Genomic DNA, 20,805 nt, shown 5'->3' on the forward strand with positions numbered 1-20,805 from the left:
AATACGTACACAGAATGAGCAAGAAACTTCGTCCGTTTCAGATTTAGACACGTGCGCCGACCGACTTGAATAGTTCAACTTTTATATTGCAATTCAGACTATTATGAAACCCACTTCAGTCAACAGACTGAGTTTTCATTCGACTGGAGATAGATAAGTCACTCCAAATTATTAAAATCTGGCATATCTTTAATCAGCACAAAACTATCATTACCTTTCATATTTTAAATTGCGAAATAATGTGTCCTCATTTCACATTTGATCAAACTTAAATGAAATTTTATAGATATATTCAAGACTAATGACATTATTTGATATATTTATCATTCTAAAGTGGGAAACAGGAAGTGCCCTCATTAAACATTTGATCAAACTTGAAGAGTGAAATTTTGTAGATATATTTAGGCTAACACCACGAATGCCATTTTTAGATGTATTTATCGTTTTAAAATGGGAAACAGTAAATGCCCTCATTAAACATTTGATCAAACTGAAAGAGTGAAATTTTATAGATGTATATTCAACACTGCGAATGACATTATTAGATATATTTATCATTTTAAAACGGGAAACACCAAGTGCCATTATTTACAATCTGATTAAACGAAGAGTGAAATTTTATAGATAAATTCAACGCTACGAGAATGACATTTTTAGATACATTTATAGACATATTCAACACTTCGACGTCGCTTGACGAAACAGTTCCGAAACCCTTCAACTCAATTCAACCTAACCTCTGAAGAGCAGTTTAACACTTATCAACCTACCTGGCCGAGACGCTACCAGGTAGGTACCCAGGCAGAGAGTCTCCTCATAAAATAGGTGGCGGTGGGGTGAGTCAGAGCTACATACCACAAATACCAACTTCGAATCCTCTGCCCGAGCCTTTCACACATACCCCAATACCTCCATCCACCCATCTTCCCCCCTCCCCCTTAAACACCTGGTCAACTTTAGACCTTGCGCTGAAAAGGTTCCCCATTAATATATATTTACATATATGTATGTGTTTGTATGTACTGAAAGACCTGGGTTCGATCCCGAGTTGTCAAATTTATTTATATGAGTATATGCAAACAAATGACTGAACAATTTAATACACTAATATGAACATATCTTAGAAAGCGAATCATCAGTTGAGGCATCACAGTAAAACATGTACCATCCGCGCACCATTCACTAAAACGCTACATGTACCATCAATGTACCATTCATCAGGCCATGTGCGACCGACCGTCCGTGCTCCAACTTCCTCCGAGGTACTCTTATCTTAATCCCACACGAGGAAGGAGAGAGAGAGAGAGAGAGACGACGTCCAACGCCCGAGCACAAATACCAAAGGGGCTGGCTAGCACAAGAAAGAAAGATACAGCAGCGCGCTTAGTCCCACAAAATGCTTATCAATCTCCTCTTCTCTGCATTCCGTGTCCTTGGGCAGGGTGGCTCAAGATATGACTAATGTATGTCTACGGCACAGTTAATTGTGACCACGCCCCCAAATATATGCAGGGTGATTGTGGCCACGCCCCCAATTACAAGTAGGGTCAGTCGTGACCACGCCCCCTTGTGTGCCGTGCCAAGCCGGGAAAAAACTACAAACTTGTTCTTATACCTAATAAATTATTAGACGCTAGAACGAATCAAACGATAAATAAGCCATTAGCAGGATGATAACGACCAGTATTTACTAGGTGTAACCCCCAAAAGTACATAATAATAAACGATGCAATTACCTACTTCGAACATTCAATGGAAATTTTGTCAAGGAAAACCATGAGCTTATGTTACCAATGCAATACCTACAAAATTAAAGAGAATACAAATGAAAGCAAAAGCTAGAATACCATAATGCAATAACCTGTGGAATACGCAAGCTAGACTACCAAGGATCCAATAATAATTGGAGATAAATACCAATAATGAAAATGTCAATGACGCAATAACTAGCTTCATTCACAGGAGATACGGTAAGGGAAATTAATACGTAGAGTATACAAGACAAATAAGCAATTAACAAATTTAAACAATTTTTCAGGGGAATTTCGGAGCTGGAATACCACACGTGTATAATCAAACTTTTCGAATAACTGACCACTATGTTGTGAAAACTAAAAGCAACTTCAAAGGTTCTGCAACGGAAGATCAACAAGAAACAGCTGATTTGTGGCCAAAATTCCTAACAAAGTGAATACAAAGGAACTATTATCCCCCCCCCAAAAAAAAGAAGCCAAACAAAGCATGTAAACCTCTTACGGTAGCCGTACAAAATGGGTTCCGGTGGTTACGAATACACCGCGACAAAGCAAGTATTACGAAAAATAAACAATATCCAGGTTGTTCATTCAAATGTATATTGGTAAATTTACGATGCAACTATGCTGTTTGCAGCTAATACTACCCCCAATGTTAACACTTAATACAACCGAACTTACAATTTAACCAAGGACCTTTTGGGGAAGCATTACAAAATAACATACCAAAACTTCCAGTCATTAACTAAACATAATGAGTTTGTTAAAAGGTTTTTAAAACATATGGCTTGTTCTCCTACCCCGGAAAATCATCATACCACACAAACCGCCTTATATATAATTTTTTTTTCTTTTTTTTACCTTTTCCTGCAGGCTTCTTCGCTTCATCCCCGACGGTGGTGGGTCCTACTACTGCGTTTTTATCCACGTCTGTCGAAATCACGCCGTTTTGAGCAATTTCGACTTCCTCCTCTTTTCGCCCCGGCTCGCTGGTGCTGCTGCTGTCAGTCGCTTCCTTTCCAACAGCGACTGCGACTTCGTCATTCGGCTCATTTTCTGCATCCTCTTTCGTGTCGTTGTCAGTTTCCTCTACGCCCCCATCCTCCTCCTCCTCCTCCTCCCCCTCCTCTTCTTCTTCTTCTTCTTTTGCTTCGTCGTCATTCTGAACCTCAAATATCACTATATCTCCGTCTTCCCCTTCTCCGGCTTTCATGACGTCGATCACCTCGACCCGTTCCTCCGGGAAGATTTCCTCGTAACCGGATTCCATTATAATGGGGATATCGACGACTTGCTCGACATTCTCGTTCTCCTCCTCTCCGGCAAACCTCACTTTGCCTTTGGGCGCCTCCACGCCGTTTTCGTTATCCGTTATCTTCTGTTCCTCCTCCTCCTCCTCTTGACCTGCGCTATCGCCGGTCAAACCGTCGGCGTTGTTCTTCATCTCCAGAACGACCAGATTCTCCGGGCAACCCTGGGTTTCAATGACGTCGACCAATTCGAGTTTATCAAAGCGATTTATCAGGTGGAGGTTGTCGTTCACTACCGCAGAAGTGACTTCGTCAGGTACCGCCTTCGTACAGACGACGGTGTCTATTTCCTCGTTAACTTGCTTTCCTGAAGGCAAAGGTTCCTTCTCAGTTTCTTTATTTTCGGCAGCTGGGGAGGTCGAGGTGCCGTCTACTTGATCGGGAGAAGTGCTTTCCTCTCCTGTTTCAGATGAGGAACCAGAGGGTTCCTCCGACTGTTTCTCCTTCGGCGGGTCGTCATCTGTGCCTTCTTCTCTGCCATCGTCATCCTCGCAGGAACCTCCTTCTTCATCTGCGCACCCTTTCTCTTCTTCTTCGGTAACTTTACCTTCTTCATCTGCGCACCCTTTCTCTTCTTCTTCGGTAACTTTACCTTCTTCATCTGCGCACCCTTTCTCCTCTTCTTCGGTAACTTTACCTTCTTCATCTGCGCACCCTTCTTCGGTAACTTCATTACTCTTCTCACTGGAAACTCGACTCTCCAGGACCTCGCTCGTTATTTTGTCCATCTCGTCCTTCAGCGTCTGCGAGAGACCGTCGGCGTACTTGTTCATGATGTCCTTTGCATTTTCACTCTCCTTTGACCCTTCTTCCCCTCCGTGAAATCTGACCTCTCCCTCAACCTCGATTCTGATGACATCTACAGACAACTCTCTGTTATAAGTGTCTCCGTCTTTCACGGTCTTTGTCGCCGCCGACATATTGGTCGTGACGATCGTCTCCTCCAGATTCTTACGCTGGGCCTTGTCGAAATTCTCAGAAAACCCTTCGTCGACGACTTCTTCGACGCTGTCCCTCTCTTTGAGGGTCGTCACGGCAGGCGGCAACGTTAACTCTTCGATAAAGGCACTTTCCTTCTCTACTCCGTTCTGTGTTCCCTCGACGACATTCCCAACCGGCACGTCGATGGCCATTTCCCCAACAGCACCACCACCAGTAGCAATAGCTTCGTCGACCTTGTCGCCGGCAGAAGAAGACGCCATTTTACACAGCTTCTCCCTCTCGACGTTCTCCATGTGCATGGCGGCCAACATCCTAAGCCTCCTGTTCCTCCTGTAGCGCTTCCTCTTCTCGGTTCTCTTCCTCGCGCGAGACTCCTCGCTCGACTCCTCCTGGCTGCTGCTCAACTCGAGAGGGTGGGCGTTGGGGTGGGGGTGGCCCGGTCGAGGGGTGACAGGGGTGCCGCACACCGACGAGCTGTTGCTCTCGTATTCCAGAGAAGAGGCGTCGAAGGACGAATTGTCGAAGGAACTGCCGAAGAGCGAGGGCGTCCTTATGGAAGGCGTCCTCATGGACGGCGTTTGTATGGAGGGCGTCCCCGTCCGGCTGTTGTCGTAAGAGCTCAAGGATGGAGTGTCGCAGGAAGGTGTGCTGCTCGAGCTGGTATACAGACTACAGGAGGATATTGGCGTTTCGTCGCTGCAAGCGGAGTCCCTCCCAGAATTCACGTTAATTAGATTGTTAAGGTGATTGGGTCTGTGAAGCGGGGAGGAGGGGGAGGAGGGGGGAGCATTGTTGTTGCCCAGGGGCTTCTTCCCCTGGGGGTCACATGATGGAGGGCCTAAGGGGTCGCAGTTTTCTTTCCTCTCCCTCGCGCTTCCGTTTTCCATGGCTGTGTGTTTACTCGACGTGAAATCCGCCTGACCTTTCGGCTTGAAGGACGCGCCATCGTTCCGCCTTCCTGAGGAGGCTTTGGCCTTTGTCCTACCGGAGGAACTCCTGCGCCTACAAGAGGGCCGGCGTCTCGCCATCGGTAAGCGCCTACTTCAGGTCTGGAGCGAACTCACCGTTACTCACGGCAAATCAGTTTATATGAGTCTAGGGCTTTTCAGTCTATTGTAAACTCAAACGAAATCACTTTCTAGACAACCAACAACCTCATAACCCGGCAGTTGTTGTCATTGCCGGATTCTAGAAATCAACTATTTAAAAAATATTTAAAGTAACTGAACTGCAGCTCCTGAAGGTGTAGACGACGAAACGACGGCGCTGCTGCTCTGCCAGCGGACGGGCGAGTAATGGTGATCGACACACGAGCGGTTCTCAGGACGTGACAGTGTCTTCTACGTCACCTTCTTCACTAATAACATTACTGCCTGACAAGGTCAGTGATGTGAAACACTACAAAGGTTTCTTCTAAGTGTCTACGAAACGTAATATCTCCGTAAATAATATGTTTACACAAAAATCACCAATACCACTGAATATACTTCCTTTCATTACACGATCTGACTTCTAATTGAAATCTCTCATTTGTAATTCACTGCGAATCACCGTCGCATTCTTCCACGCACGAGTACAGCGAAACCCGCCTGTCAATCAATCACTCGTTGCCGGTGCTTGTACACTTCTCCTTCAGGCCGCCGAAGTAAACAGACTGAGACGACGCGAACAACGGCTCGTCCGAACTACGTTTCCCTCCAAAAGTGCTTTGTGAGTGTGAGTGTGAGAGATAGAGATAGAGAGAGAGAGAGAACACCCGGCTGGTGGGGTGGGGGGCCTGATGACCACTTTGACTCGTCGTCAGTCACGTCGTGCTGGCGACAACTCCTCCTCCTCCTCCGACCTCTCAAGGAACACCAACTGTATCTAAGGGAACTCGAGTCTCCTACAAACCAACCCCGAAGGATTCACCCAAGGAACCACCAGGAGATGACTGACACAACAACAGACTAACACACACAAACTTAAGATGAGAGAAGGAAGGAGGAGTAAGAGAAGAAAGGGGGTGGGGGTTTTGGGGCTGGGGAGAACAGACGGAAGGGAAACATGGGGAGGGCAGACATTGGGAGCACTTTGACTTGGGGGTGGAGGGAGGGAGGATTAGGGTGGGGCTATAGAGACACGCGGTTATTCGTGGGTAATGGCGGGAGAAAGGACGAATGAGGAGAAGGGTGGGTTCTCGCAGAGTGGGGGATGTGGGGTGGGGTGGGGGAGGAAATGTGGGTAAACAAGAACTGGCGAGGTGGGGGTGTGGGTAAAAGCAAAAGGCCATGGAATGTAGACCGGGTCACATGAATGGAGGAAATCTGTAAAATGTTTCCAAAATGTAACTGGGAGAAGGGGGATTTTTTACTACCCTCGGGTACGACTACTGCAATTACGAATACTTAGGAAAAAAAAGCCCACGAGGGGGAAAAACGATCTGAGGAAACTATACGATTAAGTAAGGAGTTATGGCAATACCTAAAATTAACAGTTAAATATTGATAAAAGCCAAACCCATTATACCAACACATGGAAATCTTGAAGAAAATACTTAAAAAAGAAAGGTGTAGATGTATATGAATAATGATAGAGCAACCACAGAGAGAGAGAGAGAAGGAACAGCCATGCCTGGGGGAAGGTTATTTTCTTCCAAGACTTAAAACGAGGTTCCTCAAGGCTCCTCCTCAATCTGTAGAGCAATCAGGATACCGGTATCGCGTTTCAGCGCACAGTTTCGAGGAGGACTTTTTTCATCATCCCACACGCTTCATCTACTCGATGAAAGAACATACTAAACATATTCGTCTTCCTAAGCTATTCATCCTACAATATAACATTCTCCGGTGAATCCCGCGTGCGTTCGTCTATAATACGTATATACATTTCCGGCTGCATTCTTCTTTGCCGGTAAAACCACAAGAGGCAGCACCGGAGCACAGAGACTATTAAGGCACATCCAACGCAGAATAACCCTTTGGCCCCACGTGTTTTGTTACTGTTCACAATACAAAGTGCTCTCTAAACTTCGTGGAACCGTATTTTACATCTTATTCCTAGAGACAGAGAGGAGGGGGGGGGGGAGAAGTCTCTCTCCCAAGACCTTTAGCCAACATCCAACACCAATGTTATGACAGTTGGTCAGCGGACAGCAACTTCTCTGTTTACACTGCCATTCTATCCAGTAAACAGGCATATATATTGTTAGCAATACAGTTCTCTTGAGAGAAAATCCCGCTATCAAAATATATTCGCCGGTTAAAAATCCCTCGAAACTATAATAAAACAAAAATAGTCCTCATATTATAATTTTGCCTTTAACAGCTGTGTTTTGGGGTCGAATCATACAGGGATGAAGGATTAGTTCTCTCTCTCTCTCTCTCTCAGAGGAGATGAGGGGGAGGAGTGGGCAGAAATACTGAACGCGTGAGTGAGTGAGTGAGTGAGGAAAGTACCGAGTGAAAAAGGGGAAATGAAGAGAGAGAGAGAGAGAGAGGCTTTAGACTTGAAGTGGAGAAGTGAGGAGCACCCAGTCTCTCCAGCTGACCCACGTGTTTCTCTTCTTCTTCTCCTATGAAGCACGATTCCACTTGAATCTATTTCTCGCTCCTCCAGTCTGCCTGCTGCTTGTTATCAACCTGGCCAGGTACATCAGCAGCTTTCTTAATTAACGGTACATCTCCATTTTAATGGCATACACTTCTCTGACGACAAGAGTACCATTAAAAAACTCTTATGCGATTACTATTCTCAAAACACGGGCGAATATATTCTTCATTAACCGATTCATTTACTTTTCTTATTATGTCACCGTTACTTTTTTTTTTATTAAAAAATATTCATAGTAGCATGAATCTTGAAATGGAGAAACAAATCCACAGCTATGTATGGGTACAAATATATTTTAAAATAAATCTATACAGAGAACTAACAGTTTCCCAAAAGCTCTCTGTACAGATTTACGTAAAATATATTTGTACCCATACATAACTGTGGATTAGTTTCTCCAACATTTTGATTACAGTAATTGTCAATAAAATCAAAGGAATACTGTATATATATATTTTGGCCCCAAGACTTCATTCTGCTTAACCAGTAGACCATATTAACAAGAAGGAAAACAAGACACAACCTCCCATACGCTTTCGAAATGGGAAAATTATATTATTATTATTATTATTATTATTATTATTATTATTATTATTATTATTATATTAGTCAGATGAACCCTAACCATATGGAAGAAGCCCACCCCAGGGGCCACTGACTTGAAATTCAAACTTCCAAAGAGTATTATTATTATTATTATTATTATTATTATTATTCAGATGAACCCTATTCATATGGAACAAGCCCACGAAAGGGGGCCACTGACTGAAAATTCAAGCTTCCAAAGAATATTATGGTGTTCATTCGAAAGAAGTAACAGAAGGTAATGGAAAAACAGAAAGCGATCAGTTATTGAAAAAATAGATAAATTAACAAATAAATAAATAAAAATGTAAGACAACTATTAAAATACAAGAACTGTATTAGGGTAGTTACGGACTGCATCTTCGCTTGAAAGACTGACAAATCGGAACTGAGGCTAAATTTATATATAAAATACACAACAGGCGTAAAGCCTATGACTGAAACGAGACTACGATTCAGAAATACTAAGACCACAAACGAACAAGGAAAAGAGGCAAGCTGAGCGAAGCAGCGACTGAAATCTAAGGGTGTCAGGAACGTGAAGTCGCCACGGCGGAAAACTCGTGGGGAAAAATAATAAAAGGCTGCCGGGTTCAATGTCATCATCAAGGTGAGATCTGGCGAGAGACTGCTACCTCCTTCGCACGTCTCTATAAGGCTGAAGAAGGCATTCGCTCCACAAGGTCTAGAGATCTCAAGACAGACCTTGCTTGCACCCTGCTTGCAAGAAGGCTATGGGCATGATTGTTAGACAGACAACTCGGAACACAGCTACAGACCTTGCTTGCAACTAAGTCTATGGGCGTGATTGTTCGATAGACAACAAGGAACACAGCTAGATAGACCTTGCTTGCACCCTGCTTGCACCTTCGTCTATGGGAATGACTGTTCGATAGACAACAGGGAGACAGCTAGACAGACCTTGCTTGCACCCTGCTTGCACCTTCGTCTATGGGAATGATTGTTCGACAGACAACAGGGAACACAGCTAGACAGACCTTGCTTGCAACCAAGTCTATGGACGTGATTGTTCGATAGACAACAGGGAACACAGCCACAGATAGACCTTGCTTGCACCCTGCTTGCAACTAAGTCTATGGGTATGATTGTTCGACAGACGACAGGGCAATAAGGCCAAGTTGATTGGAACGTAAAGCAAAAACAGCAAAAAGGAAGGCAAAAACTTGTCATGCTCACATGGAGCAAAAGAAAGCGTAATGAATTGACTATCTGTACCAAATCAAACTATCCCGCAATGCCTTTAGCTTAATGATTCCCAATTTGTTCGGTATAATATAAATTCATTCACAATACAAACTCTTAAACCTAACGATAAAATATTACCGAGCAAAAGTGCAGGTACATATCCAATTTCAAAATATTGACACAAGGCAGCAGTATGAAAGGCAGCGTATAATCGCTGAAACTACGCAAGATTTCTCGTTTTAAAAAGAATCATATAATTAATGAATGAAAAATATTTTTAAAAGTGAGCAAATGAATAAGTTTTTCATATAGGGGGTTGAAAAAGATGAAAAATATTTTAAAAATTGGGGAAATCAATCATTTTTCTTAAAGGGGGTTGAAAACGATGTAAAATATTTTAAAAAGTGGGGAAATCAATCAATTTTCATAAAAGTGTGAAAACGATGAAAAATATTCTAAGTGGGGAAATTAATGTTTTCAAAAAAGTGTGAAAACGATGAAAAATATTTTTAAAAAGTGGGGAAATCAATCATTTTTCTTAAAGGGGGTTGAAAACGATGAAAACTATTTTAAAAATTGGGGAAATGAATAAGTTTTCAAAAAAGTGTGAAAACGATGAAAACTATTTTTAAAAGTGCAGAAATGAATAACTTCACAAAATTGTAAAAACGATGAAAAATACTTTAAAAAGTGTGGAAATTCAATAATTTTTCAAGAACGGGCTGAAGACTATCAAAAATAAGCCACGCTTGGACTGGCTGGGCTGAAGAAGTCGGACTTTCTCGCCTGAGGCGAGACAGAGAGAACTTCAGGATTTCTGGCGTTCACAACAAAAGTGAAACCAGGCTCCCGCAGCGGGAGACTGAAAATAACCTTGACATTCACGAACAAGGAAGGGAGGAAGGGAGAGAGAGAGAGAGAGAGTGTGGTGGAAGGGGGAGAATAGAGGGAGGGGGTATGGGAGGAAAGATACAACCACGGGAGGAATCGGGGAATGAGTGTCGCAGGAAGGGTGACCACCAAAATTACCTTTATAACACCACTACCCCCCAAAAAAAAAAGTTACCATCTAAATTGTCTTTCTTCTTTCTTTCGCGTAGTGTTCGTGTTACTGCACAGAAGACGCCGTCGTATCAGACGAAAATGAAGAGCACGTTAACGATAATAACGTCCGGGACCGGACGCAAGGCAATAAATCAGACGAATAACGAGATTGTTTACATATCATGAGAGCCGTTTCGTAATTTTAGGAGGAGACGACGGGCTATAACGAAGATGGCCGGGAAAATTTAAAATAAAATGTAAATTAAAAATTGAGTGAACTTATGATATCAAAAGACTAATTATAATACCTCTACTAAGCAGTTAACTCATTATAAGAATCCAGCAACATGTAACAGATAGCAATAACAATCAAAAAACTCAAATATGTAAATTTTCATGGTAATTTTTTAAATAACTGTAATGCGGGGTCGGAAAATTTCGAGATCTATTCAAAACCTTCTTTCTAATGAACACCATAATATTCTTTGAAAGCTTGAATTTGGTGGGCTTGTTCCATATGAATTCGGTTCTTCTTCTGAATAATAATAATAATAATAATAATAATAATAGTAGTAGTAGTAGTAGTAGTAGTAGTAGTAGTAATAATAATATTCTTTGGAAACTCGAATTTCAATTTTGAGTCAATGGTCCCTGTAGTGGGCTTGTTCCATATGAATAGCTTTCATCTTCCGAATAAAAATAATAATAATAATAATAATCTTTGGAAGCTTGAATTTCAAGTCAATAGTCCCTTTGGTGAGTTTGTTCCATATGAATAAGGTTCATCTTCTGAATAATAATAATAATAATAATAACACGTTTATTTTGTTTAGTTCGCAACCTTCTCGAAGCTACTTGAAGTGTTTCTAATGACAAAGTCATGGTCAAACCAGAGAGGTTGTGTTATAGGTTCACATCAAAGACGCTGCCCAGTTCTGGCGGACTGACACAAGGCCAAACTCATTCTGAGAACAACATTTCTTGACCGTATTAATCCGTTTCCTGTTAATCTCTGCCTGAAGCGATATCGGACATTGTAATCCGGTATACTGGCCTTGAGTTTTTGTTTTGATCCCAACCGGGACACGCCTTTTAAGCTTGTTTTGGTTCTGGGGGATTAGAGAGAGAGAGAGAGAGAGAGAGAGAGAGAGAGAGAGAGAGAGAGAGAGAGAGAGAGAGAGAGAGAGAGAGAGAGAGAGAGGTGAAGTTAACATGCACTTCACTGAAAGACAAAGTCGTAAAATGTATAAGAATAACATTTATTCTTCTAAATATCATTCTCCAACTCTCTCCTTGTGAAGATCCCACCCTTTTTTGTTTACTGACAACAGCAGAACACAGTGGATATGTTAATGAATATAATTAATCTTAATTCTCAGAACACCACTTAGAGCCTGTATATCAAACACTCCGCTAAGGGTGTGGCCAGGTACGGAATTTAACGTAGGCAGAGCTATTTAGCCATTTAAATCTTTGCCCGGACGCTATAATCCACTGTTTATAGCTTTGCCCGAGACACGCCATTTACTGTCGTTCAGATTAAGCCAGTGAAGTGACTAGTGACCTTCCAGTGACCGCTGACCTTCTAAATGACCTATGTCGCGGAAACTAAGGTTTGGCGATAAACAATGTCACATCGCTTTGTTTTTTATCAGAAAAATGAGGTTTTCATAGAAAATATCTCAAGACAAATGAGTTTTTAATGTCAGTTTTATACCTGAGTGTGCTCTTCTAAGTTCATACTTTTTTATAGAAAACTTTCACTTGAGTATGCTCTTCCAAGTTCATACTTTTATCGTAACAAGAACTTTGTCAAAAGTGATCTTTAACAGACATTAATATTATTATTATTATTATTATTATTATTATTATTATTATTATTATTATATCCAAATACTTTTACTCGTCGCTTTCACCGAATCTACGGAAATAAACAGATAAGAGATTTGCTCATAACTCTTCATTTCCTGAAATTTCTGGGAACAAGTTATACTGAAATCCTTTACGTATCAGGAATAATGAGAAGCAGAAGTTTAGTCCACAGAAGTGACCACCAGGCTATACCGTGTATAACAAACAGAGAAAAACAAATTTGACTACAATCAAGGATATTTGATAGACTAAACTTCAAAAAGAAGACGACGACGAAGGAATGTTTACGCTTTCCAAGTCGACACAAAACCGACGGCTGGTCCGCCTAAACTCCCAGGCCTGGTCAAGGATCAACAGCTCATGCTGGCACAAGGCTACCTCGATCCAAAAACAACAACAGCGATGTATAACACCTTTGTCACAACTGTCATTCTCGAGAACAGAAAAACCTCCGAATGAAACAAACACTACACAAACATCCGCCCGCTCTCTCTCTCTCTCTCTCTCTCTCTCTCTCTCTCTCTCTCTCTCTCTCTCTCTCTCTCTCTCCGGTTCCTCCTTCAAAGATACAAGTCCCTTAGGCCTATGACATGAATACATAATTACGAATCCCTGCTGCTGCACACACATACATCTACCACAAGCGGCGGCCCCTCTCTCTCTCTCTCTCTCTCTCTCTCTCTCTCTCTCTCTCTCTCTCTCTCTCTCTCTCTCAAGTTTCCAGGGATCCTGCCACACCTTCTAATTAAAACTCTTAATGGCTTCCCCTTTCCACTACTTCGTGTCAGAAGTGATGATATATAGAGGGACTGACATACACATACATATATACTGTGTGTGTATATGTATATATATGTATGTATGTATATGTATGTATATATATATATATATATATATATATATATATATATATATATATATATATATATATATATATATATATATATATATATATATATATATATATATATATTATACTACACATGGAGGGCATCAGTGGGCTATACGATGCGGATGAAAACAAACAGCATACCCATGTTCTATGGGCATACCATAAATATGACCGTCACTAGATGGGTTAAAAATATATATATTATGTTTTAAAAGAAAAACACTACTGCTACTACTAAGAAGTCTGATGACAAAATCAAAATCAATCCATTCTCTTCATAACCATTTGAATAACACCACGAATGCAATGCAAAAAATGTGCATTTATATAACTGCAATAATCTCATCAAAAGCACCAATCTCATCAAAAGCACCTTATTTTAACTTCAAGTCAAGCCCAAGAGGAAGCAATAAATAATTCTGAACATTAAAACAGATTCGAATTCACAATCCATAACTCATATTATTACAACAGTAGGAAAACACACTAGAGTATTTATGCACTTTTTATAATGATTTAAGCCTCATACTAAAATACAATTCGAAGATAAAAGACAGACGAATTCGGGCAATTCTGTAGGAAAAGTGCATTATATTTTCCCTTCTAAACAATCAGGAAAGGACCGAAAAACGGTTCGAGATTGATGGGCTAAACTGGCCTCACATCTACACGCTTACAGGAAAAGCGGTGACCCCTTTTTTATCACTCCCAGAAGCCGTGTCAGAGGTCACAGCTGATGGAATGGATAAGACAGGAGACGAAGCAATGACTGAAAGCTGGTTATGAATTTCCCACAACAGCTGGGTCGCAAATTGGGTATAAGATTGAGCTCTGACAAGGGAAACAGGAAATGGGAAGAAGTCCTTTGGGGGGAAAAAAAGGAAAACAATACTTCGAAAAAGGAAGGTCAGTCAAGTTCCAAACGCGAACAGAATCCGTTCAGAAAAAAGAGATACCATATTCCCAAACAATAAACACGTGTTTTCGAAACGGTATACAGGTACATCTTTCGTGACGAGTTACGAAAGCTTTCACGTTAGCTTGAAAGAGAAAACTACACGCCTATGAGAGAGAGAGAGAGAGAGAGAGAGAGAGAGAGAGAGAGAGAGAGAGAGAGAGAGAGAGAGAGAGAGAGAGAGAGACGTTTAGTTAAAAAATTTGCTGCTGTTTAAATCATCACCAGAAACTCTTAAATGATGAAACGCGGGGTGATGCATATGAAATATGACTGACAGAACCGGAAGCTATTCACCCGAGGAACTCACTTCTCAGTAAACAAAAATAGACTTTTAAAAAAATCCAATTTTCGTAAAAATAACTAACATCTGTTCCTGTCATCTTAAAGTGAACATTGTTTCACTGAATCTGTTTAGAATTTTCGACATAGCATGCAAAAGAGCTTACAATCAAAACAAAAAAAGAACTTACAATCAAAACGAAAGAAACTTACATCACAATCAAAACAATAAAGCTGATATGTTCCTTCTCCCACCCCCAAATATCGAAATAAAAAAGAAAGCTGGTATGATCGCCCCCAAAAAAAAACAATAAAAAAAAAAAAAGCTGGTATGCGGTCCCCCAACAAATAAAACACAGTCAAAACAAGAACGAATGCTAGTATGCTCTTCCCTCACCCCCACCCCCGGGAAAAAAAACAAAAAATACCAGCAAAAGGCAGCAGCTTTTGCAGAACGCTCTTCCTAGTGGTTACGAAGACTTGCAAAAACCAAGATGCAAAATACTATAACTGGTTTTATGCTTGTTTTGTCAACAGCCTCACAGTGCTTTCAGCTAATCACATTTCATTAGCTCTTACGACATCTGGCGTGACGAAACACAAACACCATGTGCCGTAATGTTTTTTTTCTGGGGGGTGGGAGAGTTTTTCTTTAAGCTTCTCCCAGAAATGCAGAAATTCCTCAACTGCGCGCGCACACATTTCTCGGTGGAAACAAATACGGCACGGAAAATATTTTTTTCCTTTATGTAGTTCATAATATATCAATACGGCTATTTGACCTGTTCAAAAACGAGAGTGAGAGAGATAACAAAAAGAGAGAGAGAGAGAGAGAGAGAGAGAGAGAGAGAGAGAGAGAGAGAGAGAGAGAGAATAATAACTAGGAAATGAGGCCCAAAGGAAGACACCGAAAATGAAGATGGCAAACAAGGTTTTGAGAGAGAGAGAGAGAGAGAGAGAGAGAGAGAGAGAGAGAGAGAGAGAGAGAGAGAGAGAGAGAGAGAGAATACCGACACGAAATTAAGATTTTTAACGTATTTGTAAAAAATCACAAGTAGGAAAAGAAACAATTTCTTGAAAAAGTAAAGAAATTGTTCAGGCGAACAGAACACACGCGTCACTTTTCAATACAAAAGGAGCAGCAAGTCTTGATAACTCATACAAAGAAACAAGCAAATAGAAATACGCCATATTCTTGATAATCAATGCACAGAAACATACGGATTTCCAGTTGCTCATAATCAATGTAAATAAACTAAATAATTGTCCACATTAAGTTGTTAATTAAAAACCCAGCCCGAAGTATAGGAATGCTAATTGAATACAGACGACCTGGAGATGAAATAATACAGAATTTAAAAAAAAAAATTTAAATAATTCTTCGACAGCTTTCTTCGGCCATCAGTCTCTAAATGAAAACTTTCAGCTGACTGAGACTGACATACAGACTGACAACTTTTTGCGGTCTGGGACGGACCTGAGACTGAGACGACATACAGACTGACAACTTTTTGCCGTCTGGGACGGACCTGAGGCTGAGACGACATACAGACTGACAACTTTTTGCCGTCTGGGACGGACCTGAGGCTGAGACGACATACAGACTGACAACTTTTTGCCGTCTGGGACGGACCTGAGGCTGAGATCGACATACAGACTGATAAATTTTTGCAGTCTGAGATGGACCTGAGACTGAGACTGACATACAGACTGACAACGTTTTGCGATCTTGGACGGACCTAAGACAGGTTGACATACAGACTGACAACTTTTTGCGGGCTGGGACGGACCTGAGAGGGACAAACTGAAAGACAGACTGGCAGACCGGAACATACTGTCTGAAGACGACCTCGCTGAAGACCGCTTTCTCTGGGGGCGCGCTTGATCGATCTCGTGAAACTATCATCGATCAGACAGACAGACAGACAGACGTTAGCAGCAGCAGCAATGATCGAGCGATCGTGTGTGTGTGTGTGGAATTTTACAACGTGACGCTTCAGTTAGCTCTAAATACTTCTTGGTTTTTATTGAAATAAAAAAAAAATACCTTCATCTTTACAATCAACTTTCCTTTTTGTTTTTTTATTTATTGATTTATGGAGCAATACGTGTTCGAGGTCTTCAGTTTATGAAGCATATGAATTTTGGTAGGACGTGAAAATAAAAAATTATATGTTAAATCTGCCTTTATTTTTGCTTCATTTTTACCATTTCCCCCAAAGTTTTTTTTCAATAAGGAAATAATTTATTTTTGCTTTATTTTTTCCATTTCCCCGCAGTTTTTTTCAGTAAGGAAATATTTTATTTTTGCGATTTCCCCCGAAGTTTTTTTCAGTAAGGAAATATTTTATTTTTGTTGTCTCAAATTTCCCCCAAAGTTTTTTTTCAGTAATGAAATATTTTATTTTTGCTTTATTTTTGCGATTTCCCCCCAATTTTTTTTTCAGTAACGAAATATTTCATTTTTGCTTTATTTTTTCGATTACCCCCAAAAGTTTCTTTTCAATATAGAAATATTTTCTTTAAGAAAAATAAAAACTCAAGTAAATCTAAGCATTAAAGCTTTGTGCATCACGCAAATAACCTGGGCGTTTGAAAGCTAAGCCAGTCAGTCACCGCGATTATATTATTATCCTCTTTGCTTTCTTGCTCCTTAAAGGAGTCTGTCGTCTTCTTCCTTGTTGCCTACGTGAGAAGCGAACCGCCTAACACACTGTTATGACTCAAGTGTCACCTGTCAGCCTAATACCAGACCAAATGTCATATACGTCACTTTTTAGTTTTCTGTCAGAGAAAACTATCGTGCCGGCTTTGTCTGTCCGCCCTCAGATCTTACAAAACTATTGAGGCCAGAGGGCTGCAAATTGGTATGTTGAACATCCACCCTCCAATCATCAGACATACCAAATTGCTGCCCTCTACCCTATGTAGTTTTGATTTTCTTCAAGGTTAAAGTTAGCCATGATCGAGCTTCTGGTAACGATATAGGCTAGGCCGCCACCGGGACGTGGTTAAAGTCTCATGGGCCGCGGCTTATACAGAATCATACTGAGACCACAGAAAGATAGATCTATTTTCTGTGGCCTTGATTATACGATGTACAGAAAACTCGAATGCGCTGAAGAAACTCCGGGGCATTTTTTTGCTCATTTTCTTCTTCCAATGAATGGCTGGATATTAATTGATTGGCTCTTCTTTTCCACGGCACTCGGATTCACTTTTCATTCATATCATAAAAAAAAAGTACTTATCAAGTCTTCTTTCCCTCACAATCAATCTATTTCAGTTCATCAAAAGATTCCAAGACCTCAATTGTCCCATCGTTCCTACTCTTCAATATTCACTACATACTACTGGAAGTACTAAATAATGTAGTACTGGAAATACTCAATACTAAATGGAAGTACTGGAAGTACTAAATACTAACTGTACCGGAAGTACTCAATACTAAATGTAGTACTGGAAGTACTGGAAATATTAAATAAAACTGGAAGTGAAATAATAGAAATATCAAATAAAACTGGAAGTACTGGAAGCATGAAAAAGAACTTGAAGAGCTGAAAATATTAAATAAAACTGAAAGTATGAAAAAGTACTGGAAGCATTAAAAAGAACTGGAAGAGCAATGAGACAGACACTTCCAGTGAACAACAAAAAATCATCACTCGAACACTTACCCTCCTCGGCAGTGGGTGTGGGGGCATCGTGAACGCTGAGGGTAGGTTGGGTTGAAGGAGCACCCTCGTTGCCCACGGCGATGCCTTCGTCTGAATCCGAATCGTGGGGTGGGACGACGGAGGACTTCGTGGAATCCAGCAGGGACTCGTCCTGATCCTGCAAAGAGAGAGAAGAACACGATTGTGAAGCTTGTATAATAATAATAATAATAATAATAATAATAATAATAATAATAATAATAATAATAATAATAATAATAATAATAATAATAATAATAATGAAGAAGAAGAAGAAGAAGTTGTTTCTGCAGCATTCAATTTATAAAATCTCCTTCTATTGTAAGACGAACAGAGAAGACTTAATATCAACCGAATGCCATAGAAACAGCCATTATTTTCAATAATAATAATAATAATAATAATAATAATAATAATAAGTGAACAGAACTCATGCTAATCCTTCAGACTCATTCAAAACATAGAAGCGGGATCTTGCTAGTTTGCGTAGCTTGTAGAATAATAATAATAATAATAATAATAATAATAATAATAATAATAATAATAATAATGTGACAAAAGCACTCACTCATACCACTCATTCAAAAAATTCCGATCGGGTCAGAACCGATACCAACCGGTTTCGAAAACCACCCGAATGTTTTCGGCCATTTGCCTTCGTCGGTGATTGTCTTTGCTTATCGTTCTTATCTCGATAATAAATGGAAAATGGAGGAAAAAAAATAAAAGTTTGAAAGGAGATAAGATGGATAAGGTAGGTAGGCGTTGCTTGCTCTTCTTCTCTCTCTCTCTCTCTCTCTCTCTCTCTCTCTCTCTCTCTCTCTCTCTCTTTACCGGTGATAAAGTCAACAGTCCTCTAACCTTTGTTATAATAATAATAATAATAATAATAATAATAATAATAATAATAATAATATTAATTTATTTATTTATTAATGAATTAATTAAATTATATAATATTAATTTAACTAATTCATTAATGAATAAATAAATTAATAATAATAATAATAATAATAATAATAATAATAATAATAATAATAATAATGTCTCTCAACGGCACTACAGTATTTTGATAAACAACAAATGACTAACTCCAACTTATTTATCACTGCCTTCCGGAGAAAGTCGTGATATGTCACAGAAACAACAAAAACAGGCGTGATAAAACGATGGCTAATGATATAAAAAGCGTCACTATGTTTATCTAGGGTGCTGCACTTGACACTTACGCTTGAGCTAACTTGAAAGTGCATATGAGAGAGAGAGAGAGAGAGAGAGAGAGAGAGAGAGAGAGAGAGAGAGAGAGAGAGAGAGAGAGAGAGAGAGAGAGAGAGAGAGAGTGCATATGACAAAAAGAGATAAAATAGAAAGCTAATCTTGGCAGGTGTGTGTGTGTGTGTGTGTGAGAGAGAGAGAGAGAGAAAGAGAGAAAGCTAATTTGAAAGTGCATATGACAGAGCGAGATAAAATGGAAAACAAATCCTAGGAGAGAGAGAGAGAGCTAACTTGAAAGTGCATACGAGAGAGAGAAAGTAGAAAACAAACCCTAGGTGTGTGTGAGAGACAGAGTGAGAGAGAGTGTCACAAGGATTCATCGAATGATGCATATGATAAGTACTGTTCAAATATCAGTTATCTTGAAATTCACCCACTACGTAATCAATTTATCTTCAATCTTTTTATTTTTCCTTATTTCTTTATCTTTCCTTAATTCTTAAGTTAAAAACTGACAGCTATCAAAGCAAAAGTGGTATAAATTTGTTAAAATCTAATTTGTTCTTCTACCACTAACAATCTCCAAGTAATTTTGTCATGTTTTTTATTTTTTTTTACCAAAGAAAGGGCCTATAAGAATTTTTTTTAACAACACAGAGGGCCTATAAGAATTTTTTTTAACCAAAGAAAGGGCCTATAAGATTTTTTTTTAACAACACAGAGGGCCTATAAGAATTTTTTTTAATCAAAGAAAGGGCCTATAAGAATTTTTTTAGCCAAAGAAAGGGCCTATAAGAATTTTTTTAACCAATGACAGGGCCTATAAAAATAATTTTAACCAAATAAAGCGCCTATAAGAATTCTTTTAACCAAACATAAGGGCCAATAAGATTTTTTTTAACCAAAGAAAGGACCTATAAGAATCCTTAGTCCACAAGCATACGGGCCAAACATCTGATGACAAGACACCATCATATCTCCATGCCTACTAAGTGAAGCCAGGAACTAGGACCGGTCATCGTTTTCTCAGGAGAGACGAAACTCCACGTGACTGTCAGGTATATAAGCAGGGGATAACATGCTAGGCTTCAGCAACTCGGGAGTTTAAAAAGAACATTAAATGCTGATGCCTTCGGTCTGTCATATGGCTTCTGACCAAGTCTGCTGAGGGGATGAATGTCTAACTCAGGGCAGGAAAATATCAGTTAAAGGAGGAAAATATAAGTTGAACGAGGAAAATATAAGTTAAACGAGGAAAATATAAGTAAAACGAGGATTATTATTAAATATTATTATTATTATCATCATTATTATTATTCAGAAGATGAACCCTATTCATATAGCACAAGTCCACTAAAGGGGCCACTGACTTGAAATTCAAGCCTCCAAAGAATATTATGGTGTTCATTAAGAAGTAAGAGAAGGTAAAGGGAAATATAGAAAAAGGAGACCTCACTTATTA

The 20,805-nt window shown here is 39.9% G+C and overlaps 1 protein-coding gene across 11 annotated transcripts in view; it reads right to left on the reverse strand.

Moving 5' to 3' along the window:
• The window catches only part of LOC136825801 (uncharacterized), a 682,034-nt gene that overhangs the window by 18,031 nt on the left and 643,198 nt on the right, over positions 1–20,805 (reverse strand). For 9 of the 11 annotated variants that reach the window (XM_067082714.1, XM_067082715.1, XM_067082720.1 and 6 more), the window contains one exon: positions 18,111–18,267. In XM_067082714.1, the coding sequence (XP_066938815.1) occupies positions 18,111–18,267 (157 nt within the window). Of the gene's footprint in view, positions 1–2,615; positions 7,087–18,110; positions 18,268–20,805 lie in introns of those variants that run through there. The other 2 variants (XM_067082713.1, XM_067082711.1) reach the window with 2 other exon arrangements.

This window comes from Macrobrachium rosenbergii, chromosome 39 (genome assembly GCF_040412425.1).
Source record: "Macrobrachium rosenbergii isolate ZJJX-2024 chromosome 39, ASM4041242v1, whole genome shotgun sequence".
NCBI classification, from domain to species: domain Eukaryota; kingdom Metazoa; phylum Arthropoda; class Malacostraca; order Decapoda; family Palaemonidae; genus Macrobrachium; species Macrobrachium rosenbergii.